This window comes from Syzygium oleosum, unplaced genomic scaffold (assembly GCF_021117445.2).
Source record: "Syzygium oleosum isolate NSW1041296 unplaced genomic scaffold, Sole_v2.1 Sole_v2.25, whole genome shotgun sequence".
NCBI classification, from domain to species: Eukaryota; Viridiplantae; Streptophyta; class Magnoliopsida; order Myrtales; family Myrtaceae; genus Syzygium; species Syzygium oleosum.
Window position 1 is genome coordinate 4,733,707 of NW_026607509.1, and position 21,277 is coordinate 4,754,983.

Below are 21,277 nucleotides of genomic sequence, written 5' to 3' on the forward strand. Positions count from 1 at the left end.
TTATTGTTGATGCGAAGAACCGTCTTGCAACTTTCACTTGTATGCGTGTCCGTTGCTTGGGGTTACAATTCCTATACAAAGTGAGAGCTTCTTTCAAGACAGGCGCTCTCTCTTTCCCGCATGGATGAAGAGAAAGATTGCGACAGCCTTCCCCCGCCGCCGCCGCCAGCTCGGCATAACCATTCACCTTATCCAACTCCTCATATACTTTCGGCGCCACCCAAGGATCATACCCAGCGGAAGCCATTAGCAGCAACCCAATATGATCTGCTTCGATCTCCAACCTAACGAATTCGGAAGAAGGAAAAGTCTTCAGAAAATTAAGCATCAAGAGCTAACAAATCCAGTATGTCAGTGGCCTTGTGTGCAGAACTTTGATGTCTCGATTCTAGCAGGAATTTTAAACAATCAAAGGAGGTCCATACATGTTGCATGTGGCCATCCAAAACCCGACTATTGAAGAGCAGGTTCACACATGAAATTTATTATCATGCAAAATCCGAACAAGAGACTTACCACCCATCCAGAGAAGAAGAGAAGAATGCGTTTGCAAAAAGAAAGAGGGAGGGGGAAGAGAGAGAGAGAGACTCTGGCTAAACGGCCAATAGAAAAGAGAGGATCGATGGTGAATACGTACTTCCTATTCAATGGATGCCACAGATGATGAGACGACATTGTATCGGCACGGTCGGGCTTGGCGAACATACCAAGTATCCGCTCTAAAAACGTAAACCAAAGATCTTTTGTAACCTTCTCGGCCACGTGTCTAGCCACCACATGCGCCATCTGATACAGCAACAAAGATCTCAGCTTTTCGATGGGATACTGCGAATTCAATCTACCCAGGGGGAGATTCACTGTTCCATGAATCAAGTTGGTACCTCATGTGCAATTACGGTTGCTACCTCTGCATCTTTTCTGAAATGCTCCATTAGTCCTGTGAACACAGCAATCTTCCCATCTAGAAAGGCGCGTGCATTAACAACAGGCTCGTGCACCACCAAGACCTCCCAATTAAAGCCATCCGGATGTGAGGTGGTGGGGCTGCGATCCGCGCTCACGACCCTTGTTCCTGCTTTGGTCGACCCGCCTATCATCAAGATCCTCCTCAGGGGACCGAGTCTCCTCTAGCTTTTCATATATTTGGCCGCTCGGTGCCATCACAGTATCATGAGCACCTCTCTCGCTTCCCTCAAAAGTGTCCTGCATCGATTTATATACCAAAGTTTCACCGGGAAACAAAGTCGAAGAGCAACCAGCAGTCATAGGAAATAACATCTGGCATCTGTCACAGGATACACTAACGAAAGTTATTGTAGTACCACATCTGCACTGACCGCGAAAAGGTGAGAGCTTCCTGTTCAGTAACATTCTCATGGAACCACTAAGGCAAATTAACCCACAGAACTTCACCGACCGTCTCCCAAATCCCATCGGATATCTACAAAGACACAACTTTCCTGATCATCATTAACATCCGAATATTTGCCCGTCTCCTCGATCATACAACTACAATGAAAATCTGGATCTTCTAACAGAAGATAGGGAATACAGTAAAGGAGGACGGCGAAGAGACTAAGGAGTGTATTAAAATGTTTCAGTTCAGTCAATTAGTAGTCCTTTCTGGACAAACCTGTTCATTCCTTAAACCTCTCCGCGGCGCATCAATGATATCTTCGGCGATCGATCTGGCCCCGACGCTCCCCGGGTGCATCGGCGGCAATATTTTGCCCTCGTAACGAGCCTTGATCTCCTCGAAGTGCTTCCCCCCGAGTATCCTCTCGGTGTCTCTGGACAAGAGAACGAAATGCCTCCGCTTCGTGTACGGCACGTCCTCCAAGAACTCGAAGTACACCATGCCTACGAGGAAAACCGCATGACCCACCGAGACCACGATCGGCACGTTCCTAGGGTTCCGAAGCCACCGGTTCTGCCCTCGCGGCTCGAAATGCTGCGCCTGGTATCGATCCACGGAGCAGAATCGCTTCGCCCCGTTCGAAAATGGATCGCACCGGTTCCTGCCGATCACACCGTAACGGCCGAATCGGTGAAAAACCAGAGGACACGGAGCGACTCCGAGAGCACGTTTGGATAGGCCGGAAGCGAGAATGGACGATCCGGCTTCGATCCGGCTTGGCGCATCAAAGTTAACTGACTCTACCAGGATTTGATTCGGCGGAGACGGCGGAGGTCAGTTGTTTGTGAGCTGCAACTGAAGGAAGGAAGGAAGGAAGAGGTGGGAGTGAGGTTTTTGCCTTTGCAAAGCGATCACCCGCTTGTTTCGCGTTGCAGAAAAATTGATCAGGTTTTCATTTTGTTGCTTTTTCGGGTGACCATACCAGAATCGATCCTCAAACTTGAAGTTCGATCGTCAAGGTCAAAATCTTTTCATTCATGCTCTTTTGATTCGAATCAATTCGGTTGGTTTAACGACATGACAATCCAACTTAAGCCAATGGCTGGGCCAACACGTTCAAAATTTGGTCACCTGAATTGATTTAGCGGCCCTTGGAGAAAATTCAGTAAAGCCAGCATTTTTGCCCTTGGCTTTTCGCATTTTCGGAAGACAAGTCGCTCGCCTCTCCTCAGTCCAGTCGCTCCCCTCTTTCCAGGTTTTGGATCTGTTCCGCATTTGACAGAATATTTCTTGCGTGTGAGCGCTCTTGATTAGGTGAAAAGAGCACACTTGATGCGTGCATTGATGGCGTATCCAAAAGCTTCTGGCATTTGCTGTCCAAAATTTACTACCCTCGTGGACATATCATATGGACAAAAGGAAGTGCAGTTTTTTGTCAATTTTTGGGCACAAAGAAATGTCTATAATAATTCTAAATCACGCAAAGAATAGATTAATATATTGATTCGTAAGTCGTCTTTCTTTCTTTCTTTCTTTCTTTTTTGCAGCGAGGTTTGTAAGTCTAATTAATTGTGCATCTTTTCAAGCATACTCGCGCATGAGAATGATATTTTTATGATGATAAGATCGATATTATTTCATGGGCACTACATAGGGACATATATGTCCTTAATATTGATATGTAATTTCTACCAAACAATGAATTGGATATAATATAAGAATATCCGACTTTAAATCTGCAATTCACCAAACAGTAGATTGGATATGACAAAATTCTGGATTTCTTATCTTATCATATCATATCCAGTCTTATCCCGACTAGAAATTCGGACGACCAAACATAGCCTTGATGATTTACCAATATAGTCCTTCGGCGATTTTGTGGCCAAAATTATCCGGAATGACTATATTGATAAATTGTTAAAAGGTTTATGACTAAATTGACAAATTGTCAAAATATTTATGACTATTTAAGATTAAATTGGCTAACGTACAATAGGTTTATCACTAAATTGGCACAATTGAAATGTTTAGAATTGAATTTGCTGCCGTACAATAGATTTATGACTTTTTGGATAATTATCCTGATTTGCACCAAAGAAACGCCTATGAAAGGACTTAGCCATATGGTAAGACAATAAGCTTCCATCTTCATTTAAAATACCTTAAAATAATTTCCCATGAACAGCTATCCCATTCACATTAACCTATGGAATAGTTTTGGATTGCCCCTAAATCTGTATTTGAATCCTTAATCGGAATATGAAAGAATGTATCGGACCAAATATGTTTTTGTCAATGAACTTTTCTGTTTCATTGAACATAAGCAAAGACGAAATTGGAGAATAGGATCTAAACCATCCTTGTAGATCATGATTGATGAAGGTTGATCCTTACACAGAGGAGCTAGCAACCCAGATCAATGACAACAAAACCATGAAGAAGTGAAATTTGCCATTAACTACATACATCGAACCAACAAAAGACATCGCAAGAGAACCGCACCCACAATGTCTCGAATGTCGACATTGCAGCCGACGACGAGTCCACGAGCATTGTAACATCTCCTACGGTAAGAGAAGGACCGGCAGCGACTCTCTTATTGGGTTTCAATACCAAAGATGACTAGTTCACCATAATTACTGTACATAACTTCAGTCTAAGATGCCAATTCAGAGGCATGGTTTGCAATTGATTCGTGAACAATACATGGTGATATGCACATCAACAAAGCGCAAAGGGAACACAGAGAAGTCTAACTACAGAAGTACAGGAACGCACTGATTAAGAATCCAAACGCGACATGCATAAAGAATCTGTAGTTAGGTTGTCCACCAGAAGAAGCAGCACTGTTGCAGAGATTGAATCCGTACCAAATGTCACTTGGAATGAAGGTGCGGTAGTAAAACTTAACCGCCTTAGAATTGTCCCCGTAGATCTCCACGCTATCGGGTTTCCAACCGTCCGGTCCGCTCCTGTAGAAATATACGTAGCATATCTGGTACGCGCACGGCCCATTTATCTCAAATGTGTCGGAAGAACATCCTTCAAATGTTCTGGTCGATGGATCGTCCAGCCTCGGGGCATAGATCTAGTCATTCATCCATATATATTTGGGCAAAGTTATCATTTGCAGGGAATTAAGAGCAAGCGAAACGTCGAATTCCAAGGACAAAACAAAATCTCCAGAAAAGAAACAAAACGAATGCAGGAACTTCTTTAGCAATCATGAGTATAAATTACGACTGCTCCATTGGACACCAGAAAAGGCCTAAAGGGCTGAGCCACAGACCAGATAGCCTTCCCCTAATTAGATTTCCATGTAAACAGTTGCCCGGAATACAATTCTTCTCGTCAAGCACGCCATAAAATGGCCTAGAATCCAATTTCTCAATGCACAAAAAGCAATAAAACAGCAAGGTAAGGACTGCCTCACGACGCCACACGCCGCAAATGAACACAGAAACGTCGCGGAGCGAACCTGATTGCCGTAAGCATCGCCAAAGGCTATGCTGATCTGGTCCCGCGTGTACGAGGGAGAAGAGCAGCTCGTGGCGATGACGACCGTGTAAGAGCAGCTTCCCACTTTCTTCATCGACCGAGGAACAGAATCACCCCATCAAAATCGCGAAGGAAGGAAACCGGGGAACGACTCCGAATTTCTCCAATACAAGGTGAACGGAGGATTTTACCTGGATGTAACTCAGATTGAACGACGGCAGCGCGTGAGGTTGCCGCGGGAGGGCGCTCGACCGGGCTTCCGGGAGGACGAAGGAGAAGGCGAGCAGGAGGAGGGAAGGGACGGCGATCGCCATGGCAACCACGGGGATCGCGAAGCGAAAGCAGCTGGATGGATCGACGGCCGCGAGTCGAACACGCAATGGTCGTCAACGGCTCCTGCCAGAACTTGGAGGAGAAGAAATGGGAGAGAACAATATTAAGAGGATTTATGTGCAAAATTACAAAAAAATAATAATAATCATGTGGGGCCCATGGGGGACAAGGACTAGGAGGGACATTGCACGACCTTTTCTCATTTTATTTTTTTAGCGGTTCTGTCGTGCGGAGGTGGGAATCTAAGATTAGGGATATTATTATTCTTCCCGATGCATCAATCTAGCGCACCGTGGATTACGCTAACGAGTTGTTTTTTTTTAAGGGGAGTCTCTTGAATACGTTTAGGTTGCGAACGCTTTTGGGTTTTTTGAGGCACCGGATACATGTGTCCTCGGAATGATTAATTTTCTTGAAGACTAAGTTCTCTGGTTCCGTAGATTCTTGTAATGTTCGGGATTATATATCGTCGAACACACGTGATGGAAGCGGACGATGATGCCGCGACATCACGGTCCATGAAAATATTTTACCCATCTAGAGATCTCTTTGCAGGTTCCAAGAAACAGTTTGACTACGTCCGTTTGTTTTTTTTTTTTGTTGTCAGAAAAAAAATCAGGACTAAAATGTAATTATCTTCTTCTTTTTCCATCTGCAAAACAATATTCGAATGGTGAAGACGGAAATTCTTGTTTTTAGTAATGGGAAGTTGTGAGGAAATGGATGGGAATGCATGCCATCAAAGTCAGAGGCTCCATCACGTCAGGCCATCGTCACAAACCGCGCTGTTACACTCTAGTTCTACTTTTCATCGGACTTTCCTCGACTTCTTTTGGACAATCTTGGCTGTGTATTTTTGGGCTTGCCCTGGTCGGGCTGCTCGATGTCTAGCGCTCGTTCTTATTGGAATCAGGCCGTGTCTCATCAGTAGTAGCTAACGGGCCTTTAAGGCCAGACCCTTCTCTCCCAACATGAGCTTACACACCATGCGCATTCGATTCATTCTATATAAACAACGGTTACGGGATCGTGCCGGGTATGAGCTAGAGTGCTGTTAATTATCGTACAATTAAATCAAGTGACTTGGGATTAGAGACATGTAAAGTTAACAAAACCTCGCCATATGAAGTGAGGAATCAGGTGATTCCGCTCCGATAGAAGCCGGACGCTATGGTTCCCCGTTTGTCTTCTACATATCAACTGCAAAAGCGATTAAACTAATCGATCGCAAACCACGTTCCTCCCAAATCTGTTGAGGAAGCGGACAAGACAGGGGCATAAAAGAAGAAATGCAAGGCGTCGAATCGATCCTCGCAAACATTTTAAAACTGCACTATTATTTTATTTTTCGTCTCATTGCCATACCGTCCTCTGCCGCCTTCTCCCATATCTACAATTTTTGCCTTTGGCACAGTTTTAAAGTCGACCAGCTTTGGGACCGCACGGCGGATATGGTATGCTGTCCCTTCATCGACATCACGGCCATCGTCCCCCTCCCTACAGTCTCTGTAGGCCTCAATTGCAAGTCCGAAATCTTTGCACCACAAATCGGAGCACGTGCATGCTCAATCAAACAATGAATTATTGTTTGTTATTATTGTTACGTAGCCAAACCAGCCGGAATTATTATTGCTTTGTATCCAGACAACTTCAATTCGATTGATCGGATGTTTCCATGGATCGAGATATTCCCACCGCCAAAAGAAAAAATTCCCAGAAACGGATGACTACGTTGCAGCAAAATCATCGCCGGAGTCTCCGAAACGGCCATTAAAAAAAAAAAGAAACAAACCGAAGGAGGCGATGATGATTACGAGTCCGTTCACCAGAAGAAGACAAAACACGTCCATTACCAACTTCGAGACGTTTTACTTGCTTTACCAGATTCCCACGTGCCACAGCGCAAGATGTTCCCAACCACAAAAGATAAAAACCAAAACAATCTTTTTCTCGAAGCAATAAAATATGAATTCATCAACATCCGAGGCTGCATCGCCCAAGTGTGCAGTTTATTCTCTCTACAACAAGCGGCTAAAAAGGATACAGTAGCCTAAGAGAAAGAAAAGCAGAATTGACAGGAAAAGAAGGAAAGAATACATGAACGGTGGTCACTTTCTCACTTTTGCAGGAGAAGAAACAAAAAGAACGGAACAGAGCGGAAGAACCCAGTTGAATTCTTTGAAGATGACTATATATGATCTCTGTAATGTCTAATAATCTATCCTAGTAACAATCGCGAAGCGGGCTTTGAGAAATTTCTTCATACCTCGGCAGATATATGTACGTACTTTCCCTCTTCTCTTCTCTTCTTCTTGTCACTAAGTACAGTACTCACCGCCACTTAAACCCCCACTCTTCTTGCTCCTTAAACCTCCTCAAAACCCCGTCGATGGCCACATCGAAAGCGTCCTTCACGCTCCCCAACCCTTCTTCCGGCAACGCGTACACGAACTTGGGTATGTACTCGATCACTCTCTCTCGCATCCTCCTCACGTCCTCTTCGCTGTACCTCTCCAGGACTTTCCGGATGGACGCCCCGTTTTCCACCTCCTTCCGGTCTATGAAGACCGAGTAGCTCCCCGGTTCGCCCGGCAGGAACCACTCGTACTGGTAATAGGCGGTCCGCCTCCAGAAGAAGACCGGGATCGAGCCGGCCACCATGCAGTCGAAGATGGACCGGCGGGTGAAGCTGTCCCCCCTCGGCTGCAGGCAGAACTTGGAGCCCAGGAAGGTCTCCAGGATTTCGGACGTGCCATTGGAGCACCGTGACCCCGCGCAGTCCACGACCCGGCACGCGTCCGACTCGTTGCGGCACTGGCTCAGCAAGAGGCCCCGGAAGTCGTTCCTGATCGCGCCGCGCTTGGCCCCGGCGAAGCAGAACAGCGCGGGCCGCGGCCGCGCGCGGACGTGGTCCTGCCACTCCGCCACGTCGGACTCGGACCGGGGGTGGAATCCGGTGGGGTAGGGCACGCCGACGTCGAAGTAGTCCCAGGGGTTGCGCTCGATCAGGAGGCGGGTCATGTTCCTCATCCCCGCCATGTAGATGCAGCTGGAGCCCCAGTCGTCGTCCTTGGACCGGCGGAAATCCCAGGTGATGCGCCCCATCGTGATGAAGTGATCCCAGCCGTTGGATCTCTTGTAGGGCTCCTGATCCCGGACCCAGCGCAGCATCATCCCGCAGTGGCGGTCGCGCTCCTTGGCGCTGGAATTAGACCACAGGTACTTGCCCACCGCGAGCCCAGCGTAGAACGGTATGTAGAACGCCGCAGCCGATTCGGGCTCCATCGTCCTGCACCCGTGCTTCAGGATACGGTTGTGGAAGATTATCTCCGAAACGAACTGGTCAGTCCAGAACCACGCCGGCGCCAGCTTCTCCGGCACGATTCCGGCCAAGCGCCCCGCGGCGGGCTGGCCGAACCCTTGGTTGGCTAGCGCGTCGCATCGCGAGCTCCAAGGGTTCAGGTTGTCGCACTGCTTGAGAATCTCCAGGTTGAAGAAACTCGGAAGCTCGTACACGTAAATTTTCCCTGCCCAGACGAAAAGCTACCGCTATTACAAGATCGACATTTATGAGCAGCGCACTATGAAACCCTCGTGTCCAGAGAAATTAAATTTCGCACCGTCTTCATAATTTTGATAAGATACGGACAGAGAGGCGCATCATTTGCATAACCGATGCAATTAGAGCTGGAGACAGCGCAATTCGGAGAACTACCTGAACCGCATTGGTCGGAGTCCGTGGACGGAGGATCGGCCGGCGATGCGGAGGAGGAGGGGAGCCGAGCGGCGGTCATCGGCGCCGGGAAGTGGTGGCGGGCGTGTGGGAAGGAGAGCGGGAGGGGGACGGAGCGAGCCATGAAGAGGATCAAGATCTGGACGGAGATGACGGCGAGGAAGAGCCATGTGCGGGGGTTGTGGAGGGAGAAGTAGGGTTGGAGAGCGGAGGCGAGCGAGCTGAACGAGCTCTTGCGGCCGAGCAACGAGTCGGCGGCGGCGGCTTTGGCGTCGGAGGCGGCGGTCTTCTTCTTGTGCGATTCCGGGGAGGGCTGATCGGAAATGGGAAGCATCCCGGAGGGGAGGGCTCTGAAGCGAACGGAGGGGGGGCTCTTTGCCGGCGACTCGCTCACCGGAAAAAGTGGTGATTCCGTGGCGAACGATGAGGGATGGACGGTGATGGGGAGGGTGCGGATAAAGCGGGGCTATGAGCTTCCTTTCCGTTACTCGGTTTCGATGGGGTTGGGTTTTGTTTCGGTCCTTCAGGTGTGAAGGTAACCGAGGACAGAAGAATCGCCACGTGTAGGTCGGGTCTTACAGTGACAGTCTACGAGAGCAACCGACACTTTACGGTCCCTCCCAGGGCGGACACGTGGCAGTCGGTCCCCCCTTCGCATGTCCTCCCGCCTTGATAAGTCGCGAACCTTAGTACATTAGGATTTATTATGTGGAGAATTTCTTATGGACTACGTACCTTATTTCAATGCGACTCGGGATTGAGCGTACGAGATTGATTTAGATGTCGCGTCCATATATTTGCTGGTTTTATTCCGGGAAAAAATAATTTTTTACATTGACATCGATACTCATCTTTCAATTATTAATAATTTATTGAATGTCCGCTTAATGTACTCTAACCGTGGTGCGTTGTTGGTTTGAATTGACGCGATCCATACATCTTGCAATACGTGCTTTAAAGCTACAACACATTAAAATTTAGGGAGATGATTTCCTAAAAGCTACTATAAATCACTGCAGCCATATGGATTTTGGCAAGCATCTTATATAAGTTGCACACTTTTCCACGGTATTAACCGTCGCAGAAAAATCGTACAAAACAGGCTCTGGGCGATGAAAGGATGCAAAATTAAAATATTTCAAGTTAAAACTGATGTTAATCAAAAACTATATTTCATGCTTATGGACAATTGATTCGGTATTATTTTCTTCATTAATTACCACCGACGAGTGATGATGGGTGGATTCAAAAGGGGTGCAAGGATCGGACACGTAACATGACGCGAAGCCGAAACGCGGGGGCCCTTGAGGACGACGGCGCTTGCACACCCGTTCGTTGCTTTTGTTCGTTTCCCTTTCCTAAAGCCAAAACCGGCGGTGGCCGCCGAGGAGTCAAGTTTGGCGGACGCGATTGCGCGTCGCGAGCTGCCTGTATTTGAATTGCGAGTGCTGGCGTCCACTCCGACCTTAGTTGTCTCTGATTAAGGACGTTTTGATGGGCTCTTGATTAGTGACCGGTCTCGTTCGAGTTTGATGGTTGATTGTGGTAGCTCGCGGGATTGAAACTTTTGCGTAGTCAAAGTACGAAAAGTCGTTACGTTGCTAGGCAAATAAAAATCGAATTCCTAGTCGTACGACTGCGCAAATCATACCTAATGACGAGTCTTGCGAAATACTCTAATCATTCGAATGAGGTCGATGCTAAATTCGGGACGAACCGACATTTCATTAACCATTTTATAGGCGTGCGTCAACTCACGTATAGCTTAAAGTTTGATGGAAACGGAGGTCGCGGTAACTCGAAACCAAGTGCGGTGTACAGATTTGTCTGTGATAATCCGAGTCTGAACTTGCAATCAAGCTCGAGCTGAGCTTGAATTTAACTTCTGAGTCTTGAATATATCTCGTTTGGGCTATAGTGCAAGTAATGGACCATTTCAGATCAGCTGAACTGTGCTTAAATGCGAGCTATCCACTGAAGGACCATCCTCTAGTCTAGCATTGGAGGATTGCCGACACAAACAGTAGTTGGGTTCTGCGGTGAATAGTTGCACTCCGCATGCGATTTTTCGCAACATTAGTTTTCAACGAGGCGAGTATTAACGAGTTCACTAATGTTTATTGTTCCGATTGAGCAGCCCGCCATTACTCACCGAACTTTAGGGCGGATTCGTGTTTAATTGCCGTTGATCACACAGCTCTGATACTGTTTGATTAGTGGAATCGATCCACGCCCTGGAAATTAATGAGGCCATTCGATGATAGGCGCACGCGTGTCCATGATCTCGCAGTTGCTCGTGCCTTCATCGTCCGATGGGACGGCGTGTGATCCCCGCCCCGGCCAGCGCTGCCAAAAAAAATGCGTAAATTACTTGCGCGAGTTATGTTCGCATGCGACGGGTTAACAACGCTTGTTCAAGACGATCATTAGTGGCCAGAAAAATTCCAAGCTCGCCAGCCCACGCTTGGAATAAGTGGGGCGAGGTCTAATCAGACGAGTTATGCTGCGTTTCTTCATCTCCTGGGAATGGAATATCTCGTCAATTCCTCATTGTCTTTTCTTTTCTAAGTGCTCGCAAAAGTGGGGGATTGGGGCTTTAATCATTGTCCTTCCTCACGCTTTGTGGTGTCCAATGATGATTAACTATAGAGCATCTCCATCAAACTTGTCTTTCTCACCCACCTTTTGACTAAAAAACAATCGGGCCAATTTCGAATTTTAAAGGGGGAAGTAACTCAAATCCCAATTTCTCACGTTTGATCAACTCGCTCGAAAGCGTTTGTCCTTCGTGACGCGAAGGATCCGTTTGACCCGAAATTGCATGGCCCAGTGAAGAAGCCCAAGAGAGAAATCTCAATTTTTACTCGGCTTTCTGGTACAATCGGACATGTCTTGGGAGCCGAATCGTGGGACGTGCACTTCCCCATCTATTCGTCAGCCTTGTCATGGAAATAAAAGGCCCAGCCCATCGGCTCGACCGGCCGGATATCGTAAAGGCCTGAGTGAGCCACATAGATGAGATTGGATACCAAGACAAACTCGACCGGCAAGCTATAAGTTACTCCTTAGGACGTGAAAGATAAGATTTTTTTGGGGGTTTAATTTATTTCGCGCGAAAATAATTACTGACTAACATTACAATAATGAAATTCACGGCATCTTCAACATACAGCAATCATGGTCAATTGATTAAGCCATCTTGAAGGGCTTTCGGACGTCTATAGCACAAAAAAGGTAACATGTTTAAGAGAAACTTTCCGGGATATTCATAAGTTTTGCCATCCGTATAAAGGGAGCGCTCGCATTAACTCTGATTGTTATTTGTGGACTCATAAGACAGACATTAGATTTGCAACCCAAAGGATGACTGATCCAAGAGAAAAAAATAGTTCTTCACCAAACTAGTTCGGCTAATTCTCTCCTGAGAATTAGAGATTGGGGCATAAGTCGATCCTTCATATGAACCCATATTTTTGATTCACCCGTCACGTGGCAATTCCACTTATTTCGAGCCACTATATTCGAGCAATTCATTTGCTTAAGTTTTGTAGAGCTCTAATAGAATCTAATATTTAGCTATTCCACTATTCATGTCCACTATTAGTAGCACGCACGAAGACCATAACTATACTATACTTCTCCAGTTCTAGAGACCTATAAACTTAAGGATGAATTTAAAGTCATGTGCTTTTTTGCATGCTTTTTACACTAAGAACAAACGAGAGACCACAATGTCCTCTTTTTGAAGAACCTTCTGCATGACCACAATATCTGTATGACCTTGCGGATGAAGAAAATTTGACTTCGACGGCACGGGGATAACATGTAGTCGTCACCTTTTCCTTTTGGAGTTTGGCGACCTTTATCTTTCACTTTTTAGCATCTATTGTTTAATTACGCAACTCCAATTTCATTCTGTCAAAGGAACGCTGCTTTATTGATAATTCCGATGCACGAAATTACCGGCTAATTTTCTCAATTAGTAGTAGCTTGGATTAAATCAAATCAAATCAAATTAAATTACGTTGGGAAGGTTTGCCGCGATGACGAGTCCCTCTCACTTTTGCCGCAGGTAGGGAAAAAAAGTCATACGAGGGTGGTTAAGGAGCGAGCGGGAGAGACGTCATCGTCGCGCGCACGGATCCCCCCACGTGGACGCGACCGCACCGTATCCTTCCCCCCCCACCCCGCAACGGGACGAGCCCCTCTTGGCAACGAGGCGATCACCTGGTCGACGCCCAGATTTAGGGAAGCCGCACCAGCGCTCGCTCCGCACGTCGGTGTTTTTCCTCTTGTCCTGCTCTCCTGACGATTTCTTCTCCGTCGTCTCCGTCTCTCTGCAATTTTCGGAGGATTCCCGACGTGAATTAAATACGGAGAGACGGAATCAGAGAGAGAGAGACAGGGGGGGAGGGAGGGAGATTGTGGCGTGCCGAGGCGGGATGCGATTCGCGAGCTCGGGGCGGGCAATGCGCGGGCCCTGCCGCTGCATTGCGCTGATTTTGCTCTGCATGGTGGCCTCCGCCGCCGCCAGATCTGAGAAGGAGGTGCGGGAGAGGTTCTACGGCAGCCTCCTCAACTCGACCGCGCCGGAGTCCGGCGAGGGGAGCATCGCCAAGATGTTCGATCGGGTCCTCGAGAAGGAGTTCTCCGACAACGAACAGCCCGAAGGTGCGCCGCTCCTAACCTTTGCTCTGTTTCGAAAATTCGGGTCCTTTTTTGAGCTATCGGATGACTTTTTGCGTCGGTCGCGATGAGGCTTCGGATTGGTTTGATCAACTGAACCTGTTGGTTCACGTGTTTCGACGCCTCGGGTGTTAAAAACGCGTGAAATTAGCGATTGACATGTCTGGGCAGTTCTGCAAACGAAAGCACGGGAGGATACAGTAATCACTTGTCTTCGGGTTGTTGTATTCTTAGTTAGTGATGGGAATGATTTCGTATAGCAATGGATGGCCCTCTAGACGAAGTTTTCCTATCTTTTACTGCAACGTGATGATCTTTCTCCGTAGAGAGGATTGAGTTCAAACATAGGGAATTTTGTCTTTGATTTCTTCCCCCCAGTGCCAGAGGTTAAGCATGTACTATTGCGACTATTTTTGTTGATTTCCTAGAAATTTTTGGTTGATTGGTCACACATCTTTGCTCTTTTATGTTTAGTTTGTTTGCGATATAATGTAGCTGGTTTGTTTCATTGTTCTCTATGTTTTTTCTAGGAACCGAAGAAAGCAGCTTTAACAACAGTGTAGCTGGTCAGCAGGTGAGTTGATTTCTTATATTAAAATCTCTAGTAGTATCTCCCTGCATCAACATTTTCAAATCTTATATACCACAGCCTACTGAAGTCTGTTGTGCTCAAGATCTTTGTTTAGCTTGATGTTGCTCAATATAGGTCGGCCAGAGTAGCTTATGACCGGGAAATTTGTTTTTTTTTTATGAAGCTCAGTTTAGATGAAAAAGGAACACTATTCTTTTTTCTTTGACTGTGCTGTTCTTTTAAGAAGGAAGTAGGTTCGTGCTTTCTGAAGTTTACTGTTTTAGATGGCATCAGTTTGCTCTCGACTTGCAAGAGAAGTGTGCACATCTCTTCGAGCTTTCATGCATGAAATTTCTGAAGCAGTTCAACATAATTCTAGTAGATTGTTCTCATAGTTTTTGTCTGTTGGGCGTTGGGCACTTCTTGTTTGGATGATGTGTGTGCACACCTCTTTTTCTGCTTTCTTACTTCGTATACCAATGATGTTTCTACAGGCAGTGCTGGAGACTGTAGCTAAAATTACTCACGACAAGGTCAAAAGAAATGATACGCGAGAAACGAAGTATGTAAAAGTATTTGAAATCTCATGTAAATTGAATCTTTAAGCAGACTAATGAATAATCTTTGTTTGCCACGCAATACCACTATAATTTTGAATGCCGGTTATATCAGTGGTACAAAGCCATTTCAGCTTCAGGATGTTTTCTCCCTTGAAAGTGAAGATTCTGATGACACTACAACCTTAATTGACAACAAGGTATGCACAAAGTGTAGGAACTCATGGGAAAATTTAACCATCATTCTTCTTTTGGATGTTATTGCAACGAGCTTTCTTATTGTGGGCATTGGCAGGATAACGAGTTTGTGATGTCAAACAAGAAATCCAAATATCCCATACTTCAAGTTGATCTGAGGTTGATATCTTTTTACATCTTACCTGTCTGTTAAGCATGAATTTATGTAATTCTACATGTCTTGTATCGTGATGAGGAGGTAATATTGCAAATTAGGGCTCATAGATTTGGAGATCTCTCGCAAGTTTGATTTGCATGCCTATTGAATTTCTACTTATATTTTGATTGTGCTTTCTGCAGATTAATATCTGATTTGGTGGTTGTCATAGTTTCTGCCGCCATTGGTGGAATCATTAGTTCTTGCCTGGGACAGCCAGTAAGTTTATAAAACAGTATCTTAATATTCCTATTTATTTGCAGCCAATTTGTTCTGCCTCCTACAAATGGCAGAATATCATAATTCAGAATTGCGTGATTTAGGTAATTGTTGGTTATCTTCTTGCTGGTTCAATCATAGGACCTGGTGGTCTCAAATTCATTCACGAGATGGTTCAGGTATGCTATCATGAGTCGCTTAAGTTCTTCTTCCCTCAATCATTATCACTTCCTGAATGATTATCAGTTCTTTTCATTATCTGAGTCATAAGTCTCTTCTTGCTGATTGTGGTGTCCTCATCATCACACTCAGATTCTGAAAGTACGGTTAATGGTTCTCTCGTATCTCTCCATCTCGGCCTCTGGAATTTTGAGTTATCTTAGTTCCGGCTCCCACATTCTGCCTTGTTTTACCATCGGAGATACTTTAAACTCATGACATAATTACAATATATGTTTTTGTGTTGGTTAGGTATTATGCAAAGCAAATTATTTTCGAATAGACCCTTACTCTACTCTATTTGGCATCTCATCAGAGATGAATTTTTTTATGAGTTCATTGGAATAAGTTCTTTTTTATGAAAAGATTTCCATCTTTATTTTGTTTGTTCACTACTTTATATAGGCATTCGTAAAACTAGTATTGCTATGAGCGGCTAATTACAGAACAAAGTGAATTTTTGCAGCAGAGTGCTTTCTCTGGTCGAAATTCTTGAAAGCATTTAAGCTCAATCAGTGAGTTTGTCCATTTGTCCATTGCTGATATTCTAACATATGATGGTGAAACGACATTTCCAATTGTGATAAAGAATGTGAAGTCAATTTGTGGCCTCAATAATTCTACATTTATCTTGGTGTTTGTTTTTATGGTCAATTTCCATCCTTTACATGCATAGTGTCATTCTTCCGTTCCATAGGACTAAACAATTGGTTTGGTACTTCTGTATTTTATTAAGAACGTGACCTGAAATACTTTTTACAGATCGCTTTTCTTTTAATAGGTTGAGACTGTGGCACAATTTGGTGTCGTTTTCCTCCTTTTTGCTTTGGGCCTAGAGTTCTCTTTGACAAAGGTATGGTGCACACGGGTTGGCAGCTTTTGACAACAGTATTTTGCATATGGAATGTAAAACTTCAGTTGTCCTTATTATAAAAGGTTGTTCTACCTTGTTGCTCGTGCAGTTAAAAGCTGTAGGGCCTGTTGCTGTCCTAGGAGGGCTACTTCAAATTGTGATATTCATGTTTTTGTGTGGCATAAGTGCCATGGTACAGTAGCACTATGGTCTTTTTAATAATACCCGTCATTGCATTCTGACGAAATAGATTTTAATCTTATCAGTCAATTTTTCAGGTTTGTGGAGCTCAGTTGTCTGAGGGCATATTTGTGGGTGCTTTCTTATCAATGTCATCAACGGCAGTGGTACTCATCCATACATTGTCTTGATGCTAGTGTCCACATCCATCTAAATCTATGATTATGCATCTAACTGTCCTTTATGCAGGTGGTTAAATTTCTTGTGGAACGAAATAGCAGTAATGCTCTTCACGGTCAGGTGACCATCGGGACTCTAATTTTCCAGGTACTTAATTGTCATCTAATCTGACAAAAGAGTCGAGACCTAAATTTACACATACAGATCGTGGTGCTAATTTCTGTGATTTCTCGCCTATTTTGCTTCAGGATTGTGCTGTTGGGTTACTATTTGCTCTTCTGCCAGTTTTGGGCGGTAATAGTGGCCTACTTCAAGGAATGATATCTATGGGGAAGCTGTAAGTTTGGTTTCATTTCCTTTTTTTAAGTACTTTATGTGGTTCAATTTATGTTCAATACATGATAATTTGACAAATGAAAGTCTACATTGAAAGGGATTTGATGAAACTGAAACTCACATAGTTTTTCTTGGCGCTTTGTGCCCCTGTTGAGAATCATTATTAACATGCGTAACGTATACTTTACTCTGGCAGCTAATATCATTTGCCCCAATTGTCTATTCTTTTTACCAGCACCCTTATGTGGCATCTGTCTCATGTTTGATTGCAGGCTTCTTGTACTGTCCATATTTCTCACTGCTGCATCTGTTTTATCCTGGTCATTTGTACCCCGCTTTCTGAAGCTAATGATACAGTTATCATCACAGGTGAGGTTAAAGGAAATTCACATGTCTCCTTCTGTTGTATTTTGCATCTGAAACAGTATTCTGCTGTTATGCAGCTGTCTCGCTATTTTTGGCTCATATATTATTTTATTTCATGATGTAGACAAACGAACTATACCAGCTTGCTGCCGTTGCTTTCTGCTTATTATCTGCATGGGTAAGTGTTACAATGTCAAGTAACGAGAGGGAGGGAGGGAGTTTCCATTGCTTTACATAGCACATGCCCTGTAGTTCAGTTCTTTGATTTATGAAGATTTAGTAAAAGAAAAGATATCATCGCTTCTCATCCATGTGTTTGCTGCCATTTTCTCAGTGCAGTGATAAATTGGGCCTCAGTCTCGAGCTAGGTTCCTTTGTTGCTGGAGTTATGATATCCACCACTGACTTTGCACAGCATACTCTTGATCAGGTAATTGTCTTCTCGGGCCTGGTTTTTTCAGTTTTTCTGCAAGTGTACATTTCTTCTATTTTTTTCTTCTTTTTGTGCACAAAGGACTATGTCTCTCTCTATCTCTCTCTCTGAAGAAGGGAGCTAGGGATAGTACATCTTCATTACTCTCTGGGCGAGACATGTTCCTGTCGGTCAGAAATTACAGTTCGTCACCGCACCACACGAGTAGAATCATAGTATTTTGGGGTCAGATTGGGTTAGGAAAATCCAAGCTTGCTACCTCATCGGGTTATAAGCTGAGTCATTTACAAGGCAATTTCTTTTAACATTAAACTTTGTTATGTTACAGGTGGAACCTATTCGGAATTTATTTGCTGCTCTCTTTCTCTCCAGCATTGGAATGCTTATAAATGTACACTTTCTTTGGAATCATGTGGACATACTTCTGGCATCTGTTTTGTTGGTTATTGTCATTAAGACGGCAGTTGCTGCAATGGTTACAAAGGCCTTTGGATATAGCGTCAGGACGTCATTTCTTGTAAGGCATTCAGCCTAGCATCAATTTCTTACCAGCATCAAATGACCGTTGCTTACCATGTATAAGGGTTTGTAGGTTGGAGTGTTGCTTGCTCAAATTGGAGAATTTGCCTTTGTTCTCCTCAGCCGTGCCTCAAATCTTAATCTTGTTGAGGTGATTCCTTTCTTTATGATGCATTGTGCTGCTCTCTATGTTTAACTTTTTCCTTGTTAGTGCTGGTTTACCATTAGTACCTCTTTCAAAATAATTAGGAAGCAAAGATGCATATTAATATGAGATGGAAAAGATTTCCTGGTTGTTCCTTCAGAAAAGAACTTTAACCAAATTTTCATCAGTAGCTCTCATATGCTTCTCAAGTGGAATAATGGAATGTTGGCCTCACAATTCTTTAATTGGCTTTTTAACGAGAATCAGCATCATGAACTTCTGCGTTTTATGACATGTCCCGAGTGTCACCTATTCAAGCATCTTTTGCAGAACCGTCATCATTGTGATAATTTTTAAATTAAACATTTCCTGGTATGCAGGGGAAAATGTATCTTCTTCTTCTCGGAACAACAGCCTTTAGTCTGGTAAGTCTCCTTTTTGGCAAATGATTTGAGGGATCTTTTCTACAATGCCATGGCGTAAAAACGCGTGGTGAATTTCCACCATTCAACAACTTTAATGAGTTCATTGAACCGTTGGATCAATGAAATCCACAAACTGGTAACTTGGGGAAGCTATCGTTCGGTAAGCTTCTAGGATGTTAGGAATCGGTCAATTGTATGAGTAACATATGAAAATCCTTTCATCTGTGAAAGTTACAATCTACTTATATTGCTTAAGAAAGTAACTATTAACATGAGGAAATTACTAATATTAACTATTGATATGAGCAATTAGTTTTTCATACGGTAAGTTACTATTGACAACATGGAGAAGTTATTAGTAACTAATAGGTTGTGAATATTACATTTATTATTGCAAAGTTGGAGAAGTTAATTAAGCGCAGCTATAGTATTGGGTACTTTTCATCATGGAGAAGTTACTAACTGTGTGGGAAAAAAATTCTTATTATAGAAAAGTAACTATCAATCAGTTAGCAGCTTTTTACCTGATTAGTAAGGATTGTAAGTATTTCTTGGGCTAGTATTATTAATTGGCAATAATCTGTCATTTAGCCCACAGATTTGAACCGTTTTTAAGCCAACCGATTCGTAGAAATGCCTGATCTCATTGTTTCTGCATACCATGTTTCTGAATCAAGCAATGATCTTGCAGGTGACGACTCCTCTGCTGTTCAGGTTGATACCTGCAGTGATGAACTTGGGTGTACTCATGCATTGGTTCCCTTCAGAAAGCGGCACACAACCTGAGGTCTCTCTCTCTCTCTCTCCTTCTCTCTCTCATGTATATGTCGGGAGCAAGTTACAATTTTAGCTGCTGCGAAATGTTAGTCTTATTTGATGTGATAGGAGTTCACTTTTTTAAAGTGTGACAGTTGAATATTGGTCTGTTTTTCTTGTCAATCTTGTGTAATCGTTTGGTTACTGCAACACTCACTAAAATTGTTTACCCTCACAGGAGAAGGTTTCCAGAGGTGCATAACAGATTTCTGTAATAATTCTAAGGTTAACAAGTATTTTTTCGCGGGAGAACAGCACGTTGATCTCAATCAATTGTGAATACCGGGGCTTCAATGCCACACTTACTTTTCAGATATACATAAGGGTCCAGTTGATACTCCAAGTTCCACAATAGAATCGGAATCAGCTCACAGCTTCTCTGTACATACATAGGGATTTTGTTGGCTATAGTGTACATATTTCCATTCAGTCATGTCTGGGGAGTGGCTTTTGACCTTAATTTGTCGGCTTAAATCGGTCTGATCGTCTTCCATGTCGTAAACGATTGTGCTTGTGTGGAAAGGAAAAGAAGTTTATGGAGAATAGATTGAAATATTGATTATTTACTTTTTACAACATTATTCATAGCAGATGATAATAGTTGATATCCAAAAGCCAAAGAAACAATACTAAGTAGGGAAAAAGACAAATCGTTCTTAAATTTTGATCCAATGTATATTGTGGTTTCTGAAATTTAACCCGTTGCGCAATATCGTCCATGAACTCTTAATTTATTCAATGTAATCTTTAAACTTTTGATACATATTTAAATTAATTTCTGAACTATATGAAAATGTTTAATATTGTCTTTTAACTTAAATTAACGGAAGGATAACATTGGATATTTTCATATAGTCTATTGATTAGTTTGAACAGTTATAAAAAGCCCAGGGACCACATTGGATAAATTAAAAATTGAGAGATCACATTTTACATTAGATTAAAGTTTTGGGACTATTTGTGTTATTAACCCTACTAAGTATTGCGATCATCGAATACCAAGAAAACCATTCCTTCTCAGGATCAGGCATGGGAAATTCGCAAAGCCTAGCAATTTGGGAGACACTGAGTTCATCTAGGATCGTGCAAACGATGTTCAACTAACATCACCATAAAAAAAATGGAAAATGTGCTTCATTGTAACACATATAATTTCACAATTAGTGAGGATTAAGCACAAGCTCGAAATCCAAAATGGTATGTTGTAGATAGTTGAAGAAGAGACTGATTTGCAGAAACTTTCTGTGAAATGGAGGATAAAACAAATGGGCAAAGCAAGCAATTTTCAGGTCTCCAACTAGCCAAGGGTTAGATATGTTAAAATAGGTCATAAAATCATTTATTAACCTATATTTGATGGGCTGAATTGTTATATGAGCTAGTTATATTCAATTAATGAATCATAAATGGATATAATATGGGTGTTAAATAGGTTTGCAATTAATTAGATCAAC

The 21,277-nt window shown here is 43.6% G+C and overlaps 3 protein-coding genes and 1 pseudogene across 4 annotated transcripts; 1 reads left to right on the forward strand and 3 right to left on the reverse strand.

Annotated features, from left to right (window-relative positions):
* Nucleotides 1–2,191, reverse strand: LOC115690929 (uncharacterized; annotated as a pseudogene).
* A 1,739-nt stretch (nt 2,192–3,930) lies between these two features.
* LOC115690930 (embryo-specific protein ATS3B-like) lies at nt 3,931–5,269 on the reverse strand. The gene is made up of 3 exons (XM_030617430.2): nt 5,050–5,269; nt 4,839–4,946; nt 3,931–4,448 (listed from the first exon to the last, which is right to left on the reverse strand). Exons 1-3 carry the CDS (start codon nt 5,170–5,172, stop codon nt 4,113–4,115), a joined length of 567 nt encoding a protein of 188 aa, XP_030473290.1. The 5' UTR covers nt 5,173–5,269; the 3' UTR covers nt 3,931–4,112.
* A 1,892-nt stretch (nt 5,270–7,161) lies between these two features.
* Nucleotides 7,162–9,428, reverse strand: LOC115690967 (xyloglucan galactosyltransferase XLT2). The gene is made up of 2 exons (XM_030617487.2): nt 8,907–9,428; nt 7,162–8,718 (listed from the first exon to the last, which is right to left on the reverse strand). The coding sequence occupies exons 1-2, from the start codon at nt 9,256–9,258 to the stop codon at nt 7,523–7,525; spliced, it is 1,548 nt and encodes a 515-aa protein (XP_030473347.1). The 5' UTR covers nt 9,259–9,428; the 3' UTR covers nt 7,162–7,522.
* Nucleotides 9,429–13,233: 3,805 nt separating this feature from the next.
* On the forward strand, nt 13,234–20,401 carry LOC115690959 (K(+) efflux antiporter 5). 2 transcript variants are annotated; one of them, XM_030617474.2, is made up of 20 exons: nt 13,234–13,595; nt 14,141–14,184; nt 14,676–14,743; nt 14,854–14,938; nt 15,034–15,095; nt 15,276–15,351; nt 15,456–15,530; nt 16,352–16,423; nt 16,533–16,616; nt 16,702–16,770; nt 16,853–16,930; nt 17,032–17,120; nt 17,392–17,488; nt 17,610–17,663; nt 17,820–17,915; nt 18,247–18,435; nt 18,511–18,588; nt 18,963–19,007; nt 19,699–19,794; nt 20,002–20,401. In XM_030617474.2, the coding sequence occupies exons 1-20, from the start codon at nt 13,367–13,369 to the stop codon at nt 20,023–20,025; spliced, it is 1,710 nt and encodes a 569-aa protein (XP_030473334.1). In that variant the 5' UTR covers nt 13,234–13,366; the 3' UTR covers nt 20,026–20,401. The 2 variants fall into 2 exon arrangements, with proteins under 2 accessions (XP_030473334.1, XP_056158812.1); XM_056302837.1 differs by lacking the exon at nt 16,533–16,616.
* Nucleotides 20,402–21,277: the final 876 nt, after the last annotated feature.